Here is a 26,716-nt window from a genome sequence, read left to right as displayed (position 1 = left end):
GCGTCCCTGCTTAAGCTACTGCCCCGGCGACCCGACCTCGGATAAGCGGTAGAAAATGGATGGATGGATGAATGCAGTGGGTGTGAAACCACAGCATGCTGAAAAATGGACGCTACTTCATCTAGCATCGTTCTTAAACCTCCGGTGGCTGGAATATATCCCACCAGGTTGCCGTGGTGAGAGGCGCCAGCCACTAGCTAGCTCGCGAGCTAACCGGGGATTCCTCTTGGCCGGCGGACAGGCAGCGGGCTTGTCGGCGGCATCACCTCCTCGCTTGGGAATTTCAATAACGATAATGCGCTATTCTGTGGTATTCAGGGAAGATGCATTTTCTGGGGGGGGTAGGCATAGCTAGCCATTTAACTGCACGCTATAGTGGTATCAATGGGCCGAGCAACTTGCAATTTCGCTTAATAGTCACTGATGCAAACAAAGGTGCGCGAGTTCTTATGTAGTGGGGGAGGGAGGACTCATACCGGATGCCAAAGTCTGTCAGTGGGCGCCGTTTTAGCCACACACCCCAAAAAATCTGCTTAACTGAAATGGTGAAAAATAGTTTTACACTATATCCCCACAAATGAAAACTACATATTTTTCAGTCTTTCCACGTTTTTTCCCACAATTATTTTCAAAAACACATCATGTATTTAGAAACAAACCTCTGAATTCACTCCACAAGATTTTCAACTAAATCCTCCTGAGAATATGCTTCAAATATACACTACCACCTGTTTCTGTATAAAGATGTTGCAAGGAGCAGCTTTCTCATTGAAGTGACCTCATAGGAAGGCTTATCTGTTTGAGCAACCCCCTTCCAAAACTCACTGCTTTCTTTCCCACTCCCTCTCCGACTGACCCTGTGCCAGCGTCTCCAAAGACTCGGTCGACCTCAAAGACAAAGACGCATATTTTCCAGTATGACTCACATAAATGAGGTGTGAGATTTTCATCAGATGGCAAAGGAACCCCTAATTGGTGGTCTTAAGGCTGGACTCCTCCTTCAAGGGCTTTTTAATTAAATTACTAGCAGTGGGCTGTGCATGCCAGCTACGGCCGTCCATTGACGCTAATGCCCCTTGACAGCAGCAGTGGTTTAAAAAAACACAAATTATAAAGAAGAGCGATTAGTTTGTCTCGTCAATGGTTATCATTAATACTTGTCCTGGCTTCCAGTTGGCTAGATGATTGGCTCGTGGCCATCTGTTGTATTAAGAGAGCTGGTAATACTTCAAACAAACATTCGGATCAAACACATGACAATAGGACGATGGCTTCAAAGGCACCAGAATATATAGGATCACCACTACAAACACAGGGTGGCAGCGGGCATACTGTAAATGAGGGCTTTAGGGGAAAACAGGACATGTGAATCAGAATCAGAATCATCTTTATTTGCCAAGTATGTCTAAAACACACAAGGAATTTGTCTCCGGTAGCAGGTGGGTCGGGGATCTGCCGGCAACTGGCTGCCTGGGAGCCTCAACCCTGGCACCGGCCCAAGCAGCTGTCCCTGGTCAACGTCCTGGCAGCAAGAAGTGCATAGTGATGCAATCGCCTTGAAGGAGGAAGACGATACACAAATCCAGTCCTCCTACCATTCAAACCTTTTATACAAACTGATGGCTACATACACTAAGGAATTGGCCGGTTACCGGTTTCATGGTACACCGCAGTTTTAAAAGGTCACGCTTGACTTTTGCCCTTCTCAAAACATTCGACAACTTTTGTGATTTTGTTCGTGTATTTGGGTATAGGATCTGCAAAATCTGCTTACAAAGAGTTCCAATATATTATCACGTTGACAAGAGCGCCACCCGTCACTCTTTGAAAAATTCAAGGTAATGTTAACATATTACTATAACGCGGTCTTGAAATGAATGTTTGCAACAAGCTATGAGAGTTAGCGTGTCTACAGTTAGTTAAATAAATATGGCAGACTCGCTACCAAGGCAATTAACTACAGTAGTTAACTAGTATGGCTGACATGACTTCGTTTCTGCTCTAAAGTTACGTCACAAAGCAGAGAAGTAGCTACTCATTTTCTGAGAATTAGGTACCTTTAATGTTGCACTACATTTTGATTTGAATTGAAAAAATGAAATCGTTTATATTATTTTTACGTGTTCAATAAATTTGTTGTGATTTCCACAAACATTTATAAATAATCCATTTTAGAGCTGTAATTGCAATACTGTGAAAATGTAATATTTTTGTTCACATCATGCCGTCAGAATCTAATAAGCACTTTCACTTGATGTTTGTTGCTTTCTTGGCCTATTATATCAGTTGCTTTCAGTGTGAAAATAACTTGGAAAGGAAACTCATGACTTTATAAACATTATTACAGTCATGTAAGTATTTGGACAGTAAGGATTTTGCCAGTTTGACAACAATATGCTGTTAACCTGTTGGGAATTAAAGTCATTTTATGTGGAGAACATCAATTTTTAGGAGCTCAAAAACATTTTGACATTTGATATATTTGTAAAAATAACCAGAATTTGTCAAAATCGGGTGGAAATAAATCAGTCGATGAGTGCTTGAAGCCTGGCGGTCATGGACAAAATTCTGAGTTTCCTCCCCAGAGATGCTTTACTTACTGCTTTTTTGTGACTAGTGTTGCCTTGACTTTTGTCTTTAATAAGTGAAACTTATTGCTGCTCTATTGGTTTGAAGGTCACTGACATGGCCACTTCTGTGTTACATTTGAATGTGAAATAGTGGAATGGGCAGGAAACCTATAGCACCATTTGCCCCAAAAAATAAAATAAATAAAATAAAATAAAAAATTAAAAAATTAAAAATAATAAAACACTATGGATTATGTCAGAGGCGGCACGGTGGCCGACTGCTTAGAGCGTCAGCCTCACAGTTCTGAGGACCCGGGTTCAATCCCCGGCCCCGCCTGTGTGGAGTTTGCATGTTGTCCCCGTGCCTGCGTGGGTTTTCTCCGGGCACTCCGGTTTCCTCCCACATCCCAAAAAACATGCATTAATTGGAGACTCTAAATTACCCGTAGGCTTGACTGTGAGTGCGAATGGTTGTTTGTTTCTATGTGCCCTGCGATTGGCTGGCAACCGGTTCAGGGTGTACCCCGCCTCCTGCCCGATGACAGCTGGGATAGGCTCCAGCACGCTCGCGACCCTAGTGAGGAGAAGCGGCTCAGAAAATGGATGGATGGATGGATTATGTCAGAGAGAGGATTTATTATATATCCGATAATCCTATGCAAACTTGATCAGAATTGACCAATCCATAAAGTGGCAAACCAACGTTGGTTAATAAGATTGAAGACTTTGGAAAATTCATTATTTTAATTGTTTTCAATTTTCTTAGTCTGTGATCTACTGAATATACAGCTTCCCTTTGAAATACAATTTTCTTGTTCTGTGTCACTTTCCCTGTCTGTAATTTTGTAAAGGCAGCAATTAAATCAGGGTCGAATGTATTCACCGAGCTCCCACTCACAACACACAAAGGCATCAACAGTGGACTCTGACCAAGCTTTATCCTCACTAACCCAGTTTCCTTGAGAACGTGTGGCAATCGAGAAAAATAGTGCACCAGAGAGAACGGTGTCGTAACTAATGTTGAGTTTATACAGTGTTACCCTCATTGTGGCTTCCTTCTGAATATATGAATATGAATTAAAAAGCTCTGTTCTGCCAGGTCTTCCAAAATCTGCATGAATGTTCACTGTATGCTTTTAAAAGGCGTTCTCATTTATCGAAAGGCTAGAACCACCTAAACAGCTTCTAAGACTATACAATGAGTTTACTGTTTAGAAACTAATTCCAGTCAAAAGAATCTGAAGCTACATATATAACTTATCCGCGCTATGTGCTCCGTCTGATTGCTCCTAACCACTGATCTTATTTCATATTTCTAAGGGACACCATAATAAATTATAAGGATAGACAAATACCTGACCTCGTTTCAGCAATTATGGTCAATGGCTGTGGACCTAAAACAACAAGTTTGGAAAGGAGGAAAAACAAAGCTTCATTGCCAATATAACTGGAATACGCCAGAAAGAATGGAGGCGCCCATCAGTCGAACTGTGTTAAATGCAACCGATGCTCATACATGCACGCACACACACACGCGCCGCACACGCACGCACGCACACACACACAAACACACACGCGCACAAAAACAAAGTTCAATTCAGGAACATAACCCTCAATACGTTTCATTAGGCCCACAAAAAGCCTTTCAGTGGTCCAATCATAAAAGACAGCAGCCAGGCTATGAACATTGCTAATTAAAACGGCTCAAAGAAAGCCTTGTTTTCCACATGCCATACCCATCCAAAGCTAAATGTTTCTCCCACCCCCCATGCCCTTCCTTGGATTGAATTTGCACCATTAGAGCGAACTGATATGTTCTTTAAACTAACACAATGAGCATCTCGTCTGAGGAGTGTGTGACGTGTGTGTTGCATTACGTTTTATCAATGTTAATCTGTGTTTGAAATAATGAGGCAAGAATCCATTCATTGTCCAATTTCCGAAAGGAGTGGGGTAAAATGCTATACTATTTTGTTGGTAGACTCCGTAGTTAGGGGTTCAAGCGTGTTGTTATCCGGCTCTGCTTTTATTTTAAAGACCTGACCTTACCGGCTACAGGATGTTTACGCCATTGATGCTCGGGTGTTATCGTTTTTCAAACATGATGTGGCTGTCCCAGCGGCAAGCACTTTCATCAGATCAATATCAATTTCTTCTTTTCTGCGTGGAAGCAATGTTGTCTCAATTGCTTCAAAACACAAATCCTCAGCAATCAGACACATTTATTACATAGCCCATCCGTATTCTAAACAGTCTCCTCTTTGATATTTTCTTCTCATTATTTTCCACGGACTCGTACCAAACAAATTTTTTCAGGGAGTCAAAAATGAGGAAATAATTCAATGCCCCCCCCCCCGTCTTTGGTTGGGCTCCATGTAATGGTTGGATTTTGATACCGTTCCCTGTGAGTTCCACACTGCCTTTCATGTCCAGCATAAGGCTGACTCAACACCAAGATACATACAGTACACGTGATGGATCTGCAGCAAATTCAACACTGATGACAAATACATGGAAGCCAGCGGGTTATCAGAAACGGTAGCTTAGAGAATTGTAGCACTCAGAGTGCAAGGGCAAAACCTTATCATTCCACTCTGCTATGGTTAGGTGGGTTGAGATAATAACCTGGATGTAATTTGGAGGGAAATGGTTGGGAGTAATATAATAGTTATCACAGCGGTGTGAACCCCTGCAGAACATGCTGCAGAATTCTATAATGTAATACCAGCACAGAGACATGATACAATGAACACTTATTATCCAAGATAAACTCAAAATATTTCCAAGAAACCCCAGCACATGCCATCAAATTGTAACACCACCAAATTGCATTGCGGAATTGCCACAAAAATCTCCAGCTGGCCTCTTCTCCAACCCAAAAAAAGCTGATAAAACCTTGTGGAGGCTTGAGTTTAACTATGTGTTGTGTCCAGGCATTGCTGCGGAGTGTTTACGGACTTCTGGCTGGCTGGTGAGATGCAGAGTTAAATGTCGTCGCAATTTGCAATGAATGTGCTGTAATTTAATGTCTGAATAGTTTAAGTGGGTCTCCTTGTGGATTTTGACGCCTGTCTCTCATCTGAGCCAGCTCTCTTTTAAAAAGATTGGCCCGAAGAAGGTGGACCCTCCTCTGGTATTATGATTTTGGTCTTGAAAAAGCTTAAAAGAGAAACACACAGGGCACCCCTGCACTACCCCGTCTAGCCACAATTGAGGACGGCGTCAAGATTCCAATCAGTCGAGCCAGCAGACTGTGGGGATAAGTGTACGTGTTTTGCATTTCACGTGATGTCCAAAGGGCTCTCTTAAGGACAGAACATTTAGGGGAATCCAGTTACAATTTAAACAGCTAATTCACAGGAAAAGCTTGGGTTTTGCCATAAAATGTCTTTCTTGTTTTCAGCCGGGAAAGACATTACCTTTGCTATTTCTGCCAAAAAGGGCCTGAACATTACTTTCTGTCTTTCTCCAAGTTCAAAAGTGTGACGTATGGTCCAGTATCTTACAATAAACACACAGACATTTTGGGGTTTACGTATCGAAGAGGGAATGTCTCTGCACGTTACTACTAATGGTCTTCCTAACGCTAAGAGCAGGAGGAGATTACATCATCCTGCACATTTCCAATCTTACAACTCCATGGAGCGTGACGAGAAAGAGAGCTCCAACACTGGGAACTTCAGAGGACACGGGGAAGAACAGAAACATGGCTCCTGATAACCTTGGTCCGTAAGATTTATGAAGGTGAAGAACAAAGCTGCAGAGTCATAACCTCGTGAGGCAGCCGGATTTGTGAGAAGACAATAGTTGTGCAATTTTTACAAGCTTCAATCTGATAAGGTATAGAATGGTCGGACCAAATCAATGCCTTTCTGCAATGGAAGCAGTTTTGTCAGAACATGAGCTTATTTCTGAAGGGAAGAAGACTTTTCTTGTTGGAAAAGATGTTATTAAGTCTTGACTGACACTGACTGCTTAGCTTTACTCTTCTAATAATTCCATGAAAGATGACAGAACAACAATCATGACCCTAAAGCTTGGCGTGCACTGTGGAGTTAAGCCCATTTTTAATGGCCAACGGTGCGGTCGAGTTTGTCATTCGTGCCGTACAGAGTTGGACAGGTGGTGGGTTTTAGCCCCTGACCAGATGTACGACTATCAGATGAATTTCTGGTGTGTGAGAACTCCCTCTCAAAAGCACAAATCTAAGAAACAGACACTATGTCCAGATAGTCATGGAAATCATTTTATTGTGTGTTCAAATAAGTTTATGATGTGTTTAAAAATGTGTTTTAAAAAGTGTTTAAATTGCGGGAGGGTGTAATAAACTATATTTTTTAAAATTGTTTTATGTGTGTGTGTGTGTTGTGTTGAAACCAAAGTGGAAAATGTCACACGTCATCTCACTTTCTGGACTCTCTATGTTGTTCATAGCATTGCAACACTACCACTACCACTACCACTACTACTACTACTACTACTACTACTACTACTACTACACACACACACACACACACACACACATACACACATGCACATGCACACACACAAACACACACACACACACTTGGAGTTGGATTTAAGAGCGCAAGCACAAATACATGAATTATCTACAAATAATATATCCCTCAAATAGTCAGCCAGCAGCAGACTCCTCAGCCCGCTGAGCTAGCGTCCTTTTCTACCACCATTACCACGTTTGTAATTAATCCTCAATGTGTAGACTGGAAATATAAATATCTTTCCAGTTGAATTTGCCTTGGATTGGCCCACTGGGGAACTACTTACACTAATAGGATGAGGGTTGTCTATATGACTGTACAATTATTTCTACTGGTTTGATTTTTATTGATTTGAGTATTTTAACCTGATTGTTATTGCTTTTATTGTCTTCCCATTTCTGTTACTTGTAACAAATGTCGGTAGGAGGTATTTCAAAATGTCGAACTTCTAAATGATCATTGCGCTTCTTTCCCAAGCTGGTACAATAAGCACTTACAGTAAGTGAAACTGAATTGAATAGTTTTATGAGGCTAAATTCCATTGCCAGTGACAGGAAAGGTAAGTGGAACATTCTCAGAACAAAACTCACCCCAGACAAATGACATTATATAACTCATAATCATAACTTTCATTTTTCAATCATCAACTATCTTCTATATTCAACAGTCAATGGAAATAACGCGTTCGACATCAGAAATAAAGATGTTGAGTAAAAATAAAGTGTAATTGGCAAGAACATGGAGAAAAATGCTATTAATGAGCTTAGGGAAAGCTGAGCAGAACAGAGAAAAAGTGACTGATGCATTTGTGGGAAATGTTACTTTTCATGTTTAATAAAGCATTAATGACTCAATGTAATCACAACTTATCCCAAATATTGACCTCTATATATTATGTTGTAATCATTTCCACCGATGTGTCTATTCATTTGTTTTTGTGATAAAGAGACTTGATGGCCAACCAGTATAACGTATATATTTATTATTATTGATATATGTGTTATAGAGTTATTTATGATTTTCTGCATATTTTGAATACACTGACTTTTACATTTTATTTTAATAATGCACTTATTCCACTTTTTAATATGTGAGTGAATATAAGTGTAACTGTTGATCATCTTTTTGTACAGCATAGCATGACAGTAAAGGTCTGAATTTTTAAGTTTGGCTGATTGCGACCAAACAAAACAGTGATTTGAGTTGTCATTTGCAAATGTACATTTACTCATTACTAAAATATTACTCCACACAGACAAATAAATAGTACTCACTTCTTGTGTTGATTCTCCTTGCGATCAACCGAGCCCAGACTCTGTAAATAAGCACAAAGTAAACATTAGAATCAGGAAGTTCTGGGTTGTATTTTCTCAATTGCTCTAAATAGCTGGATTTGTGGTATAGAACTGTAGAGAAGAGGGCATGTAACAGCAGATGTACAACAAAAGTGCTTTAAAGATGTCATATTAATCTATTATTATCATTCAGGTATTATTTTTGGACTAGAGTGTGAATATGTGAGCATTGCTGAATTGCTAATCAACCAATGAATGCATGTTTCGAAGAGCAAAAAGGTGGTGCACTTGTGAAAATTCATGACGTCTCCTGTTCTGGACTTTTATTACGGTGCTAAAATGTAAGAACCAATTACATGCTTCATGAAGCTGTCTGCAATGAAAAATCAGACACGATTTTCTCAAGCATGTTTTGTGCTGAAGACGTCAAGATAATTTTTTTTTTTTAAGAATTTCTCTGGTGACAGAGTTGAGTGACCTACAATAACACAGACACAAAGGAAAAAAACAAAACAAGAAATACAACTCGCCAGCTTTGCTCAATGGAGTTTTTGAGTGCATTCCTTCAGTAAAGACAGCTTGCCAACACACAGTAACACAAACATACACCGCCATACAAAAAGGTGCGGATAAACGCATACTTTCCCCTTGCTGTCATCATCTTCTGGAGGTTTATAGTTCTCAGATGGGACACACGCTGAGATGGACGAGATTGAAGTGTGCATATATACACGCACACCTACACGTCGACACACACATAACTGGCCTGAGGCTGAAGACACTTTTGGAGCAAAATTCTTTCACCGCTTGGGATTTTTATCATGCCGCAGTGCTGTGATCCATGACAAGTCACATCCCTGAGTGATGGATCCATTATTGCCACTTTACAAAACAAGCCTCATTCAAGAAGGACAATTTATTAAAAGACAACACACGAGGGCTGCAGCTATCGAACATTTTTAAGTATTCTACCGATGATCCGCTCAATCAATCAAATTAAAAATGATTTTGATCATTCTAACAACATGCATGTGAGGTACAGGTATTATTTTTGTCCATATGGGGGTCGTCATCCTCACGTTCTACTGTTGTATCTGTGACTTTAAAAGGCTGAGAATGACCTGACGAGTGACGTGGGTGTCCGTAAATCTGTGCAGAGTTGGCTGGCTGTCAACTGCGTGTTGAGTGACTCATGTATGAATGTGCTTATTACGTGTTTGTTGTCTTCCCGTTTGTTTGTGTTTATCCTTGAGCACTTGAGGGCCATTACAATAGCGATGGTAGGCTGTATTAAATTTGTTAACATCGATCCATTACCTTGCGTTGGCAATTGTACATGTTGATTACACACATTGCATTTATCTTCCTTGTTATGTGTGATATGATCTCAATATATATATGATCTTCGACACACTTCTGCCCAGGGTGTATTCCACTTACTGCCCAAAATATTCTTTGTGGGTATTATATTTTATTTTTAGAATACAGTGGTGCCTTGGGATAGGAGTGACCCGACTTTAGATAAAAACCGTTATTCTGCAATTGTTTTGCTATGACTTTCCTCACTGATAAAGTTTATAGCCAGGGATGAATCAGGCTTGTCCTATATCATCTCTTAGTTATGCTGGCGTAGGCCTAGACTGACAGGGGATCTCCCTTGACCCACCAAACCTGTTCTTCTCTTCTCTCGAGTTCTCCCCATCCATCTAGTACGTTACTAACCTGTTTTATTGTCATTGTTTCTAGAATCGTGGGACTATTTCTGTTGTTGATATGACTGTTGTTGTGCCCATTGTTCTCCCGTCACATCCCCCAGCTGCTCAACCCCTCTATCCAGTTTTTCCCTCTCTTTCTACGCTCAGTCTCTCTACTCAATCTCTCAGACAGACTGTCTCCCCACAGAGCCTGGGTTCTGTTCGAGGTTACTTGCTTCGAGGGATTTTCTTTCCTTTGCCTCTGTCGCCACGTACTTGCACGTGGCGTTCAGTTGGTTTTCTTGTATAGAGTAAATAGAGATCATTTATAAGCAGTATGGTTTTTGACTTGGTCGAATTATAAAGCATTTGAATGGGTGTATGATAAATAAAGATTTTACTGACTAGACTTTTTCGACCATAGTTGCTAGTTGGGTCACGCAATGGAGAAACAAACAAACAACAAACAAAGAAAAAAAATTAATAAATGACAGGCATAATCAATATTGTACCATTTGGTATGTTTCCTCAATAGCTTCATCCTCTGTAATTGTATCTCTTGAGTATTGTATCTGATCCATTAGTGAAAAGCTACTAGTTCACAAACGCCAGGGCTTTGTCACACCCGCATAGTTACAAAGTCCAACAAGCTTTCAACATGACACTTCCACGATTGAAATGTTGGTACCCTTACGTTAAAGAAATAAAACGATACACTGGTCACTTCAATATTATATATTGAAATTGACAAATGTAAGTAAGGAGGTCTCAATGAGACCTGTCGGTAGGTATTTTGAACCCAGTATCATTCTCAAGTTTGAATGGTGCCTTCTCCAGACGGCATGTTTCAGCTCCTTCCACAGCTGTTCAACAGTATTTAGATTAGCGAAGGCCACTCCAGAATAGTCCATTGTTTCGTTCTTAGCCATTCTTATCATGCTGGAGCGACCATGACCTGCACCTGAGACCAAGTTTATGACACTAGGTAGCACATTTTTTCATGAGATAGCCTTAATAGTCTTGAGATTTTATTGTACCCTGCAGAGATTCAGAACACTCTGTGCCCGATGTAGCAAAGTAGCCTCAGAACAGAAAAGAGGCTCACACAATGGTAGTGTTCTGTTTTTTTTTTTGGGGTTTCTTTTTGTTATGTTTCAGTTTTGCGGCTCTTGTCTGTATCAGTTTTGTCTCATCTCTCCAAAGGATGTGCTCCTTCCTCCTTCTTGTTTGTCAAATCCCGGGCTTGTCAGTTTTAAGTTATTTTAGTGACCACTGTTTATTTTCTTTAAAAGAAGAAGCAACAGCATTTTTTAATGGGGGTATTATCCAATATTTGGAAAAAAGGACACTTCAGATGGAAACAAGCAGAAGGTTGTGGAGTTTCCCTTTGATGTTACAGCCACCAAATCAAACCAGACCCTTTCACGAGTTAAAAACAAATAGCAGAATCTTAAAATTAACTCTAAAATGCATCAGCAGTTAGAGGAAGGACGCCACAATAGATAGTTATTTGCTCCCTCTTATGTGTTCCAGTTAAAACGAGCGGGAGTACGTTGAACTCACTGCAGACCTTTGCGAGAGGACTGGCTTACTCCAACGTAAAGTACATTCCGGCAATCCAGCCGAGGTTTGATGAAGGCATGGCTTACTGTTGCTGTGTAAAAAAAAAAAAAAAAAAAAAAAAAAAAAAAAGGCTTCACCTTTGCCAGCTGTCAGAGGTAGAAAAAAGCTGGACTTAACTGCTGTACCAATTTGCCGATCCAATTTAAAAATTTAAAAAAGTGTGAGACTGTTGGCTTCATAGAGTGCACCAAGGAGCCCAGGGAAACGGAAAAAAACAAAAGATGGACACAAACAGATCACATAGCAATAGTGAGCCACTGCAGCTATTAAGTATGGAGACAGATGACAACAACATTATGTAGCAACACAAATGCAAATCAACATTAACATGGTGACTTTGGAAAATTTGAACTAACTGGACAACCACATCTTTCTTTATCTAAATCTTCTATAGTGTTTAACCAGTATTAACCTTTTATAAAAGAGCAAATATATAACCAAAACTTTAAATTTCAACAGAGCGCCACTGTTAAGGCATCAAACAAAACAATCAGTGTTGTGTTCTATTCTTTTAATGCGATTAGCACAATGGCATTTAGATCAATAAGTGGCTTCCCCAACTGACGCTTGTAGCTGTGCAGTGACTCCTGTTTATGTGTAAAGCGTACGTCTGCGTATGGCTGTCGGCCTCCCGGTGGGGACAGGATATGTCATACAGAGTGGTTGACCTTACACCTTCCAGCTCCCCCACTGTGCCCACAGATTGTGCCACTCATCCAGAAGGGATGACGGCAGGTGCTTGTCCTTCATTTGAAAGGCAGGAGGATTATTTTCTGCCTGCATTAATTGAAAGCATTTTTAAAAATATATTATATTTTAAATATATACACAGTGCTGAACGACCTGAAAAAAATAAATAAATATCAACAGAGCATGACTTATGCCTATAAAATTATAACATGGTGATTTATATACATGACGCATGCTGATTGAGAATCACATGTAGGCAGGGTACTGTTATTTGCTTTTGACCTCTCCACTATCTATGCAATGGTGGGAAAACACCAAATCCACAGGCAAATGAGATGTCCAACAGAATACCCAAGCGCTTGGCAGAAGCTCACCGTATATTGGGCAGATATTCTATACTGTATTTACATTTCGATTGCAGGCTTCTGGAGTGCACTTACTGAATGCATGATCAAATGACCTTTAATTGGAACTTCAGCATTAACAAGCCTCTAAAAGGGACCAATGAAAGAGGTTTCCCTTGCTAAAAAACAAAATAAATGATGAAAGACCAATACAATTGAATACATTGGATGTTGGAGTACACTTGTGGAATCCCTAATTGAAGAATAGTTCCTTCACCGTAGGCTGCATGCCTAAAAATAAATCAATTAGAACAGGGAGGCTACAATTCTTATCTGTACATGCTGTACATTGAAAAGTGAGGATACGTCACAGTTAATTAACATCAAAAGACTGTCAGAAGGCACCTGCCGGCTTAACAGACATTGTAGTCAGCTACGTTAATGTGCCATTTCAATTAGATATAGAGAGATTACAAAATCAATTAACTGAGAGATTGCTGCTACTAGGGAGCTAGAATACTCACTTAGTGCACATAAATTCAACTGAATGCAATCAGAGCCGTTAGTTTATTCACACGTGGCAGGTAGCGAACACATTGCATTCCCTCGCAACTGTGAAATGAGAGTGACAACACGCCGCATTCCTGCCAAATGCATCAAAAGTATCAGCTGCTTATGCACATTCTGCCTCAGAAGCAAACACAAAATCCTTAAGCAGTCACGAGCAAAAGCCATTTACCGAATACCTTTATTTTACCCACATTAATTGATGCGTGCATACATACCTGTTGAGTCCAACTCTCCCCGCCTCTTCCCTTTCAGATTTTTTATTTTTTTTTTTGCCCCTAAAGACCTCTCAATGCCGCTCCGGTTGGCGGCTCTAATTGCGGTGCACCTGCTCAACTTCAGCCCGAGCCAACCCGTCACATTTTCCTCCTTCCGCTCACACGGAGGTTTTGCAAAGCTCGCCTCGATGGTGGCTGCAACCGCCACTGACTTGTTGTACTTTAATTGTGGTTGCTAGGCAATAAGCTTCTACCAATTCTGCACACACTGAAAATAGGGGGAGGACAAGAGTGAGAGGAGGGGGGAACCGGAGTGAGAGAATAGGTGGTGATGAGGGGAGGAGAGTAGGAGCAAATGCTCATTATAAACACAGTAGCCGTTAGAAAATGATGGAGGGGGGGAAAGACAAATTCCGGAGTGATGCAGAAGTTGTGAAGATTTGAGGATGCACGTGTAGTGGAGACCTTTAACTAGCTGTGTTCTCATTTAACTTGCTTATGGAATCTGTGGCATTAAACCACTTTCAGGATTAGCCACAAAAACACTCAACAATGTGTTGTGCAAAGGTAGTTTTATATATATATATATATATATATATATATATATATATATATATATAAAACCTTTTGTTCATTAAAGGGAGAATAACATTTTGACAGTATTACGGTTAATGAACGGCAGTTTACACAGTCAGCACTAAACCAACAAATTTGCATATTCCCTATTGTGGCTCCGTGCAACCGTTCAGTTGTGCTGACTGCGGACGGCCGTTGAAGTGGCTTATTATCTGATGACATTCATGTCGGTAGAAAAACAATCGGTTAGTTCCATGTTTCAAATTGTGAAGTCAAGTCAAATTTTGACCAATTTGTTCATGCATAGAATCATACGACTCTTGCACTAGAGCCAAATTGTTGTTTGGTGCATCCAAGAGTCCAAACGGAAACACGGTGAACCCCCATTTATCGCAGGGGATACAATCCAGATCCAACCGAAATAAATGAAAATTTGCGAGCAAAAGGGGGAAAAAAATGTTTTTTGTAGTTTTACCTTTTTCACATGCTTTACTTTCGCACACACTGCGCAGCAACACAGCACACAACAATGTATACAACAATACACACGGGCATGGGAACAAAGACTACAACTGGAGCTCTGGCTCCTCTTCTTGCGCCGAAATTACGTTGCATCTCTTCCAGTAAAACTCAGTGCTGCCAGCACGGTACTACAGTGAAGGCAGACAACTACACGTGTCGGAAATGTTCAAAAGGTAAAGATTCATACAGAATGGAGGGGAGTGCCTAGAAACTGTAAAAACCCATTTCAAATTATTGCTTCAAATTGTGAATGATAAACTGCAATACACCAGGGAACACTGTGCACAATTGTCAGGAAGACTGGATGTCTGCTGTCTAAAATGTCATCGTATCAAGTTGATCCCAGGGAATTTAGATTTAAATATCGCAAGCTTATTTATGACAACTTCCTACCCCCCGTACATCCAACTTTAATGCACTTCTTCTTTTCTTTTCGGCTTGTCCCTTTAGGGGTCGCCACAGCGCGTCATCCTTTTCCATGTAAGCCTATCTCCTGCATCTTCCACTCGAACACCAACTGCCCTCATGTCTTCCCTCACGAGATCCATCAACCTTCTCTTTGGTCTTCCACTGGCTCTCTTGCCTGCCAGCTCCATCCTCATCATCCTTCTACCAATATACTCAGTATTTCTCCTCTGGACGTGTCCAAACCATCGAAGTCTGCGCTCTCGAACTTTGTCTCCAAAACATCGAACCTTGGTTGTCCCTCTGATGAGCTCATTTCCAATTTTATCCAACCTGGTCACTCCGAGAGCGAACCTCAACATCTTCATTTCCGCCACCTCCAGCTCTCCTTCCTGTTGTCTTTTCAGTGCCACTGTCTCTAATCCGTACATCATGGCTGGCCTCACCACTGTTTTATAAACTTTGCCCTTCATCCGAACAGAGACTCTTCTGTCACATAACACACCTGACACTTTCCTCCACCTGTTCCAAGCTGCTTGGACCTGTTTCTTCACTTCCTGACCACACTCAGCATTGCTCTGGATGGTTGACCCCAAGTATTTCAAGTCCTCCACCCTTGCTATCTCTTCTCCCTGTAGCCTCACTTCCGCCCCCCCCCCCCCCTCATTCATGCACATGTATTCTGTTTTACTTCGGCTAATCTTCATTCCTTTGCTTTCCAGTGCATGCCTCCATCTTTCTAACTGTTCCTCCACCTGCTCCCTGCTTTCACTGCAGATCACAATGTTATCTGGAAACATCATGATTCTTGGGGATTCTAGTCTAACCTCATCTGTCAGTCTATCCATCACCACTGCAAACAGGAAGGGACTTAGGGCTGATCCCTGAGGCAGTCCCAACTCCACCTTAAATTAGTTTGTCACACCTACAGCACTGTTCTGCTGCCCTCGTACATGTCCTGTATTATTCTAACATACTTCTCTGCCGCTCCTGACTTCCGCATGCAGTACCACAGTTCATCTCTGGGTACTCTGTCATAGGCTTTCTCTAGAGCTACGAAGACACTTTCTCATCAACATCCTCAAGGCAACATCCTCAAGGCAAATAATGCCTCTCCCTTCTCTCTCATTTTCCTCATTCATCAACGCCTCGAAGTATTCATTCCATCTATCTAGCACACTACTGGCACCAGTCAACATATTTCCATTTCTATCCTTAATCACCCTAACCTGCTGCACATCCTTCCTATCTCTATCCCTCTGTCTGGCCAGCCTGTATAGATCCCTTTCTCCTTCTTTAGTGTCCAACCTGGCATACATGACATCATATGCTTCTCGTTTGGCCTTTGCCACCTCTACCTTTGCCATATGTCGCATCTCAACGTATTCCTTTCGGCTCTCCTCTGTTCTCTCAGTGTCCCACTCCTTCTTAGCTAAACTTTTTCCTTGTATGATTTTCTGTACTGTGAGGTTCCACCACAAAGTCTCCTTCTCTCCTTTCCTGCCAGAAGATACACCAAGTACTCTCCTGCCTGCCTCTCTGATCACCTTGGCTGCAGTGGTCCAGTCTTCTGGAAGATGCTCCTGTCTCACCTCTTCCCGAAAAGCTGCACAACACTCGTCATGTCTCAGCTTCCACCACATGGTTCTCTGCTCTGCCTTTGTCTTCCTCCCCACCACCAGAGTCATCTTACACACCACCCTCCTACGCTGTCTAGCCACACACTCCCCTACAACTACCTTACAGTCGGTAACCTCCTTCAGATTACATCGTCTGCACAAGATGTAATGCACCTGCGTGCTTCTACCTTCGCTATTGTAGTTACCCTATGTTCCTGCCTCTTCTGGAAAAAAGTGTTCACTACATCCAGTTGCATCCTTTTTGCAAAGTCTACCTCTATCTGTCCCTCCAAGTTCCTTTCCCATCACTTCTTCATCACCCCTATTTCCTTCACCAACACATCCATTACAATCTGCACCAATCACGAGTCTCTCTCTGTCTGGGATGCTCAAAACTACTTCGTCTAGCTCCTTCCAGAATTTCATAAATTTCTAGGTCACATCCTACCTGTGGGGCATAGCCACTAATCACATTATACATAACACCCTCAATTTCAAATTTCAGCCTCATCACTCGATCTGATACTCTTTTCACCTCCAAGACATTCTTAGCCAACTCTTCTTTAAAAATAACCCCGACTCCATTTCTCTTCCCAGCTACACAATGGTAAAATAATTTAAACCCTGCCCCTAAACTAAAGCCTTACTGCCTTTCCACCTGGTCTCCTGGACACACAATATATCAACCTTTCTCCTAATCATCATGTCAACCAACTCCCAAGAGTTTCCTGTCATAGTCCCAACGTTCAAAGTCCCCACATTTAGTTCTAAGCTCTGTGCTTTCCTCTTCTGTTTCTGCCGAAGAACCTGCTTTCCACCTCTTCTTCTTCGACTTCGACCCACAGTAGCTGAATTTCCACCGGCGCCCTGCAGGTCGACGGCGCCGGTGGTGGACGTTGTTAACCCGGACCACGACTGATCCGGTATGGAATTCTTTGGATGAATGCTCATATTTGTTTGGCAAAGTTTTAAGCCGGATGCCCTTCCTGACGCAACCCTCTGCATTTATCCGGGCTTGGGACCGGCCTACAGTTTGCACTGGCTTGTGCCCCCCATAGGGCTGCATTCAAGCTTTAATGCACTAAAACATGGAATTACATGGTTGATGGATAGCAGCTCTAAAAGTGCCCCTCCTCACGCTTTTAGCCATGTCAAGCGTCAATATAAATCAATTAGGAATCAAATGTACATTATGTCTGGTGACCTTTTCGTTTGCTTGAGTGTGTTTCTATATACGTAGAGTATGAGTGATAGTACAGCTGCACGAGCCTGGCATGGTACGTGATGAATCACAGCGTCTGGTGCTGGGCACACGCGTACAGAAAAAGAAACAAAAAAACAAAAAACTGAGAAACCTTATTGTCTGTTGATTGAGTGGTGGGGGATCATTACTCATAGCTGGCGAAAATGTCAAACATGCCGTCACAGCTGTGAAAAAGGACGCAGGAGACACTTTTGTTTTTATGCTCCTGGGTTTCTTGATGCAAATTTGTGCTTCACTTTCCTCAACAGTAACAAGGAAAGGAGCCACAAGCAACGGGTATGGAGCAGGTTGCCATTTTAATAATCTTACAAACAATTACACCTGATAGCAATGGCATGCAAATGGGCAGACGACCACACACACACACACACACGCACACGCACACGCACACACACACACAAACGCACGCACGCACAAGTATTGAAAGGGCTCCCAATGGGCTCTTGGTGGCCTTTCCTTGCGACGGCTTGGCGGTAGGCTTCAGGATACACATTAAAAGCTCACATAAACTATCTGTATCTATCCTACTAATTTATATTAATACAGGCAAAAAAGTAACAAGAGAACACAAACCTCTGCCAATATTTCACTTTTGCAAAATCAATGAGTGAATGATTATGTACAAGGGATGTACTGATGCTGTACTACAACACTGATACCACTTTACCAGCCTGACATATACTGTAACTTCCAGCCAGGTGAAGTTCAGTAAAAAAAATAAAAATAAAAATACAAATACAAAAAAATAATAAACCTCCCAGCATGACATAATTTGGAAGGTAGATGCACAGAAAAGGGCCAGAGGGTGAAGACCGACAAGATTTAAAGAGACAATTTAAATGGAAATAAACTAGAGTCACATGACTGAGAAAAGTGTTGTAAAGGACGCAAATAGATTGAGAGTGTGTGCACCCGTGGGCAAAATTACGCTCAGATTTTGACTGGCAAAGAACAAAATGAGGTAGAGTGACAAAAACAACATCCATCCCTGAGCGTTTCAAGTGTCCTTGAGCCAAGCACCTAATTCCCCATTTGCTCAGCAGGCACCCACTGCTCTATTGTGTGTGTGTGTGTGTGTGTGTGTGTGTGTGTGTGTGTGCATGTGTTCACTCCCAAAAGTTGGGTTATACGCAGCCATAATGTCTCCTTAGGGATGAATAAAGTGTCTGAAAAAAATAGTCACTGCTAGGCTAAAATGGTCCAAAAATAACAACAAGGTGTTTTAGAGTTTATACAAGGGTTTCATAAGCCAGAGAGGTCAAATAATTTGTTTTATGGAATGCAAACTGTAGTATACTCCGTAAATGTACAACTCAAACAAACGTGAGGACGGTGTGGAGGTTAGACAGTGAACTCTTTCTTTCTATTTCACTTCATCCATTTTTCACCGTGGCGTTAGCGTTAATAGCACCTCTTTAAAACTTTGGGACGCTTCTGATGCGTGAAATGAGCGGAAGACGACCAGTGACACGAAGGCAGACGGGCAAATCCAGTGCGTCAACACGTTCAAGCATTAGTAAAGAATATTTGTTAGGCTTTTTTTCCTGCATGCTCCCCCAACAATTATTTTTTTTTTTTTCCAAGCATCTGTGCTCAATTCAAAACAACAGTGATATTTTTTTTTGCATTTTCTTAGCAACACAATCATGGTCAGGAAGTTAATGAATTCACAGTATATGTCCTAAACTTCACCCCACTCACTTTATAACGAGCAGCAGTTTGGCAGATAGTGAACAATTTTTCAAAAAAGAGGCTTCAAGCGGTCCCAGTTGAGGTTTGTCAAACTAAACATAAAACAAAGAGAATTACACCCTGTGTATCTAAAACAACCACATAACTTTGCCGTGAAGTCCACTAGCTTAATGCTAACAAATAATGGGAAATGCCATCGACAGACTAAGGAATAGTATCTATGTGGAAGTATTATAATGCTTTAAGGAAGGGATATTTGAACACAAATGATATAGCAGCACATGTAGACGAAAAATAACAATATCCACAGACATATATTCTTTCTTCTGTACAAAAAATGTCGAACATTGCCACAGTTTACTGAGCCACTTAAAGTACATGTGAAACTCTATTTCGATTGTGTCTGCATAACTGTATTATAATGGCCCCTTACCCACTTTTTTACACGGTCTCACTATAGCTCAGATGTGGACCTATCATAGGTGTTCAATATGACACAACACTGCCGACCAGGCTGTAGACAGGAGACAAGCTGTGGATGATGAAAACAGAGTGACAGGTCAGATCACCTCTCTTTCTGACTGCAGTGTTACAATGTCATTATTTGTATAGGATTCCCTTTACCATGTTTGTGGTGTGGTGTGGGGGGGACCAAAAAGACCAAAATATGTCTCATAAATCAACAGAGCAGCGAAAGATGGATATTCAGCCATAAATCACCACGGCGGAGCCACCTACAATCACACTAATGGGTCTGGAAGACGTGCTGTCATCTAAGCCATGATGTCACTGAGTCTGAGTCTGTGGGTGTTGATGTTGGTGGTGGGCCTCTGCTTGTGTGTCGGCGTGTGTGCGTGGATGGGTTGGGGGGATGCACGGGGGGCTGCATATGCTATGTATGTGCTTGTGTACGCACAGGGCTGTCTGTATGCGGTGGCAAGTCTTCGGGCTCTGCTTGTGTAAGTGTCTGTGGCGAGCGTGTGTGTGGTGTGTGGGAGGCGGGGATGTCTGTTTATGTGGGTTTGTGTGTACTGGGGTGGCCGCTGTGTGTGCGCGTGTGTAAGCGTGTGTGCATATTTGTCCATCACTATATACTTTAAGCATGTCTCTCTGCATTTATGAACATGCTACACTGGTCTATTCACGCTGGACTTAACGCTGTTGTATAAAATACACACACGCACGCCAACAGAGATTTGTACGCACACAAATTACACTTGTGGTCAGCCCCGGTTTACAATGGGTGTGGGATTCCGTCGAAGAAAATTAAACAAGGAGAGCGGTTAACACGACTCTGCCACGTTTCCACACAATGACATTCGTCGACATAAATAACAGGGGGCTTTGTGAAACGGGACACCCATTAACTTCTCCTCAGCTGATAATTGCCCATTAGATCTTAGAAGAGCGTTGGATCGCGAGATAACTCAACGCCGACGCTGAATGCAACTTGCTATAATAAAACAGTCACATCGTGAAAGGAAAAGGGGGAGTGGGGCGAGAGGGGCTGGAATCCGTTAAGATGGGCTGGCGGTGCCCGCCGCTATCATCCACAGCCAAGCGCTTGGATTCACATCAAAGGAAATGATGGAGCACTCAAATTGGTGCCTCTGCCTAAAGTGGCAGTTTGCTGCTGCGGAGGAGAAAAAACAGTTGCGATTCAAATCAAGTGGGCTTTGCACCCAAATTCACCACGGAGAGAGTGTAACTGATTACCTCAGCATAGCAGCAACCAGAAGTAAGCGGGACTCGAGGCAGACTTAAGTCATCAATTCTAAAACTTGGGACCTGCTTTGGCTTAATTTAAAGACTCGACTTGAACTTAGTATTTTTGAGACTGGGCTTGACTTTGACTTCAACTACATGACTTGACAAATCTTGCCTGTTTATGTCTGTGTAGATTCTCAGTCAACCGGGTCATGGTCATCCGCAAAGGGTTAGGAATCAAGGAACTGGACTGTTCTCTGAAGATGTTTCACTTTAATCCAAAAGGCTTCTTCAGTTCTAAATTAGTGGTGTGACGCTTCCCTATGTGTCCCTCGGTGGGTGGGTCCCCTACAGGCGGTCAAAAATAGGGTGTTGTTCTTGTTGCCCGGTATGGTTAGTGAAACGACCGTCCTCTGTAAAATCCACCAAGAGAAGAAGAGACACTACAACAGTAACAGGAGGCAGAATGTGGTGGTCCCCTACGTGGTTTATTTGTCAGAGAAACCCAGAAGGATTTTCTCCAAACATAACATACCAATGCATTTCAAACCCACTAACACTCTCAGACAAAAGTTGGTTCGCACCAACGACAAAATCCAGAGAAGCAAACTCAGCAATGTTGTGCAGCGAGGAGAGCAGTGACCTCTACATTAGAGAGACTAAGCAGCCACTTTACAGGCGCATGGCGTAGCATCGGCGGGCAGCTTCTTCAGGTCCAGAATCAGCGGTTCATTTGCATCTCAAGAAGATGGGACACTCCTTTGAGGACTACAACTTAGACCACTGGTTTGAAAGAGCCATCTTCAGGTACGTCAAACTAGAAAAGCTGCGTGTCTTTTTTTTTTTTTTAATTCTGTCCTGTTCAGCTGCATGGTCATGCAGAATTCTGGATCTGTATACCTTTTATGCTGTTTATGCAGTTTTGCTGTGTAAAGGGGGAGTTTTAAATACTACGTTTTTTGTTTGTTTTGGTTATTATTATTATGATGTTTTCTTGAAAATTCAGCCGGAAAGAAAAATTATTTGAAGGGACATACAGAGGGACAGAGCAGACAAGGGGAACAGGGCGAACGATAGTTGTACAATCTAGATATATGACTACAAGTAACATTACAAAGGAGTCAAGTTCTGATTTGTGAACGGGGGGACACACTGTGAGGACATGAAACAGCTAACCAATAGGACAGGATGAGAGAGGTCAGCGTAGGACAGGACTGGGGGTAATGAGCAAGGCGGTGCTACTGATGTGTGGCGGAGTACTTATATAATAGTATGGTACTTATATACTGTCTTAACACCTGTAAGAACTGGGGAGTTGACATCTTAATACAAGCTGTGTAATTGTTAGTACAAGCTGCGTCATTATTAGTAGTCCAATTAAATCCTATAAGCGTGTCTATGGAAACTCATTAGTGAATAAACACCATCTCACATGCATGTTAGTCAATTGGTGTACAGAGTTGCTGTGCTGAGGAAAGGCGGGCTCGGGCTCCAAACACCCACAAGGAGAGACGAACCAGCGCGCCTGTCCCGTGGGGGATCCAGTTGTCCTCTAGTCCCACCGAGAGAGGGGCAAGGGGGAATTTTGTGATTCGGTCATATTGTATGACTCGACTTATGGCTTTATTAAGCCAAATGATGACTTGACATGACTTGTTGAGATTTAGTGGGACTTCAACTGGACTTTCATGATTTTTGCCTCAGTAACTTGGGACTTGCTTGGAACTTGAAGGTAAAGACGTTAGAATTGATGTGACAGCTATGTGATAATGTATTAATACAATTAAACTATTTGTTTTTGTGACAGCAGTACACCGCGTATTTGTTTTATGTCACAGTGTATTATACACAAATGTAATCAAATTAAAAATAAGCAAATAGGAAACATGAACACCTCCTTCATAAAGATACCTCAATCCGCCAAGAAAAACAAATTTAAAAAACAGTTACTATTCCTCGGTTCGTGCACAATACAGCAGTACGAATGAACTTCTGAGTTTCTTTTGAATGCAGTTTGTAACAGTCTTGAAAATTAAAGTGGAGAATCTTACGTGTACTTGACAAGTACTGTAATATTTTAACCGAGCATTTATAAGTAAAAATCCTCTATACAATTTCTATTGTTTCACATCATACTAAAACTGTGTCGCCCCCATTTGCTGAGGAGTTAATTCTCCCAGCCACCATGAGGAAGTATCACAATTATTTAGGTTAAAGTTAGGTTGGATTACATATAATTACATCATGCCAAGCTTGTTAGCTGCTAATTAGTACTTTGATACATTAGACATTTGATACTTAGCCGTTTGGTTAAAAAAGTACAGTAATTATTTAGATGTAACTATTGAACATTGCGACAAAGTAAAACGTTTGCAACAATGATTCCAAGGTCAAGTGTGGATAGACAAGAAAATAAGAACTTCACATGGAAGCCAAAAGTATGAATCCTAGAAAGTCGCCGTTTAAATTCACAACATGCCTGCCATTTCTTCCTTAGTTAATAGGCGGGTAAGAGTTATCATTATGGTAATTAGAAAATTGATTTATGTTATTATTATTATCAAAGAACATAGTGAGACAGCTCATGTGGTTGCAGTTAAAGGCTCGGTGCGTGGTGAGATCACTCTTCTTAATCAGTGTTTTGCTCTGATGTGTGCGAATAAACGGAGATCTCTGCATGCCGACGGCCACAGTGCTATTTATTTTCCCTCATTAGTATTAAATGGCCCATCCAAACATTAGCGTGGCCCCTGCTTTTAATCAGTGGAGATCAGCTCAGTGCTGATCCCCTTTCTGCCTCTGCAAACTCTCTTAAGACCAGTGCAGATGTAGCGATACCAAAATACTAAACACTGGGCGACGACAATGTCGATAAGACGGTTAAAATGTGACTTTTTAAAAAAACAAATATTTATACATTTTATAAGAAGCGCAGTTTTGAGTGGCAGCCCTTTTCTGTGGTTGAAGGCCTGTTTTGGTCACTTACTGCCGACATTTTAATTCCCAACCTAAGTGTAACTGTTGGATTAATTTATTTATTGGTCACACCTGCAGAGCGGGGTGCAGGCATAACCAATCGACCCACGCTTAATGCAACTGTTACACAAGCGGTTTTTGATTTTGTTTACATTTCTGTATATGTTTTAATCAGTGTTATTTTTGGCAGCCATCGTAGTTTTAGTCTTAGTTTTAGTGTTCAGAACAAAAAAGCTTATTAGTTTGCAATTTTTTATGTGATAGTTTTAGTCAATCAAAACTCAAAAAGGTTTTAGTCTAGTTTTAGTAAAAAATAATAATTAAAAAAAGTATTAGTCTTCTAACAAATGCACATTTGTTTCAAGTTCCCCATCATTTTGAAAAAATACTCCGACGATAAAACAGATTGGCTTTAACTATCAAAAAAGCAAAGCAAAAAAATATACTGTATTTTGATAGCTTATCTTTCTTTCTGAGCAATGACCATAATTATAATGTTTTATAGCCCAGCGCCTATGTAGTAATACTTAATTACACTGGACAAGGACAATGTAGATAAGACGGTCAAAAAGCTTAAGTAATGAAACACCGGAATGCGTATTGGTCTGTATGTATGCTTGTTTTAGGTGCATATTGTTTCTTTCTTTCAACACGCATTCTTCCATTCTGCGTCACACTTGGCCTCTGCGTCACGTTGGAGACCCAAAGAAGCGCGGCGCATTTGGCTGCGCGCTTGTCGAGAAGCTGTCAACGGCACCAGCGGTTGGCTCGTTGTGAAAAAAGGCACCGGGATTGGTAATGATGATAATGATGATAATGATAGTAATGATGGTTTCGTCTGGGCCGGCTGCTTTTTCAACACTCTCAAATGGTTTATGACTTATCTGAGCCAGAGGGACCCATCCAACTGGCATATCATTTCACACTGTATGAGTTCCATTCGACGCTCCCAGTCTTGTGTTATTCCATATTTCAAGTGCAACCACTGTGTATCCCTGAGCAACGTAGAAGGGAGGATCTGTAGGTCAAACAACGATCAATTCTCCCGGGACTCGGCATTTCATTTTGAAATCCAGCAGTTTACGCTTTTGAGAGATTTTGGTACAAAAAGTCATGCAAGAAGCAGTGTTTCACTTGGTATATGAGTGAAAGTAATTAGACTGAAATACTGTATTTATGGTTTCTGAAAACTGGAAATGTATAGTCTGAGACGATCACAATGCAACCATTGGGCATCTTCCTTGACAATACAGTAGTTGCGTGTATATTAACTGTCTTTTGAATGTATGAGGAAAAAATGTCTTAATCCTATTTTATTGAAGAGACATGATCTCAAGCGCTGTTACAAACAATTATTATTTTTTTTTTAGCTTGATCCTGTTTTACGTGTACAAAGAAATCCCCTAAACCTAAAAATGTAACTAAAACCTACTGTTTGATTATGTGGAATTGTTTCATTGAGTGCATTGACTTGATGAATAATTAATCGTGTCTTGAAGCTATGGAGGCAAAATGGAGCTCGCCACTTGGCTGCAAACAGCAGAAGTGCTGTTGATCCAATTGCGACCAATTTGCTGTCTAAAGAACAACACGACGTCAGCTATGCGAAATGGAGCTACATAATGTACAGGCCATCAGCATTTGACAGTTTAGGCTTTGCAGTTTTTGGAAGCATGTCATTCCCTTGCACATGGCTTGACAACTGTCAATGGAGCAGCGTTGGAGAAGTTTTTCTGTCCCTGACTCCAGTTCAGTGCCAGTATGAGAAGCTTTATGATCATCACACTCCTCCAACGTGTAGTACAATTTAGGCTATCCGTGGCAATTTTCTCAAAACGGGATCCTAACAAACCACGCAGCGCAAGGCCCGCTACTACTGCCACTGATTAAAACACCGAACTTCCTCGAGCGGGTGTTCGCGCAAAGCCAGGGAAACTCCATCCAGAGGGCTTCACTGGAACTAAGCATTAACAAAAGCTCGAGTCAGCAGATGCTTCAGAGAGTGATAAAGCTTTATAATATGATACCTGAACAGAAATAGAATAAAGGAAATGTAAAGGGACGTTTGGTAAACCCTGTATAACCGGCAAACCCTCCCGATGAAGCCACGGCCCTTAAAGGCACACATCCAACACACAAATAATACAGTACATATAGTTATTACACTTTCTAAAACCACTTCAGACAATATCGCACTATTTTACAAATAAATGGTCGATAATGTATTAGTCAAATGCCCATGCCTAATTTTAACTGTTGACATTGCTTTTGGTACAAACCAATTAATTCTCACGAGAACACATCGCGTCTGTCACAACTCATTGCTAGCAGGTGCCTGGTGCACAATTTTACTGGTTAATTACAGTGTTACACGGCAATTTATTTATTTTTCGAAAATTCCCCTAATAAAAGAATATATAGGTACCAAACAAGCATGGTAGCCATGCAAACA

At 41.4% G+C, this 26,716-nt stretch overlaps 1 protein-coding gene across 2 annotated transcripts in view; it reads right to left on the bottom strand.

Moving 5' to 3' along the window:
- LOC133417916 (ankyrin repeat and fibronectin type-III domain-containing protein 1) overlaps positions 1-26,716 on the bottom strand; it is a 135,481-nt gene that overhangs the window by 43,227 nt on the left and 65,538 nt on the right. For both annotated transcript variants that reach the window (XM_061706140.1, XM_061706141.1), the window contains exon 5: positions 8,347-8,387. In XM_061706140.1, the coding sequence (XP_061562124.1) occupies positions 8,347-8,387 (41 nt within the window). The remainder of the gene's footprint in view (positions 1-8,346; positions 8,388-26,716) is intronic.

This window comes from Phycodurus eques, chromosome 19 (assembly GCF_024500275.1).
Source record: "Phycodurus eques isolate BA_2022a chromosome 19, UOR_Pequ_1.1, whole genome shotgun sequence".
Lineage (NCBI taxonomy): Eukaryota > Metazoa > Chordata > Actinopteri > Syngnathiformes > Syngnathidae > Phycodurus > Phycodurus eques.
This window is presented reverse-complemented; position numbering and strand designations above follow the sequence as displayed.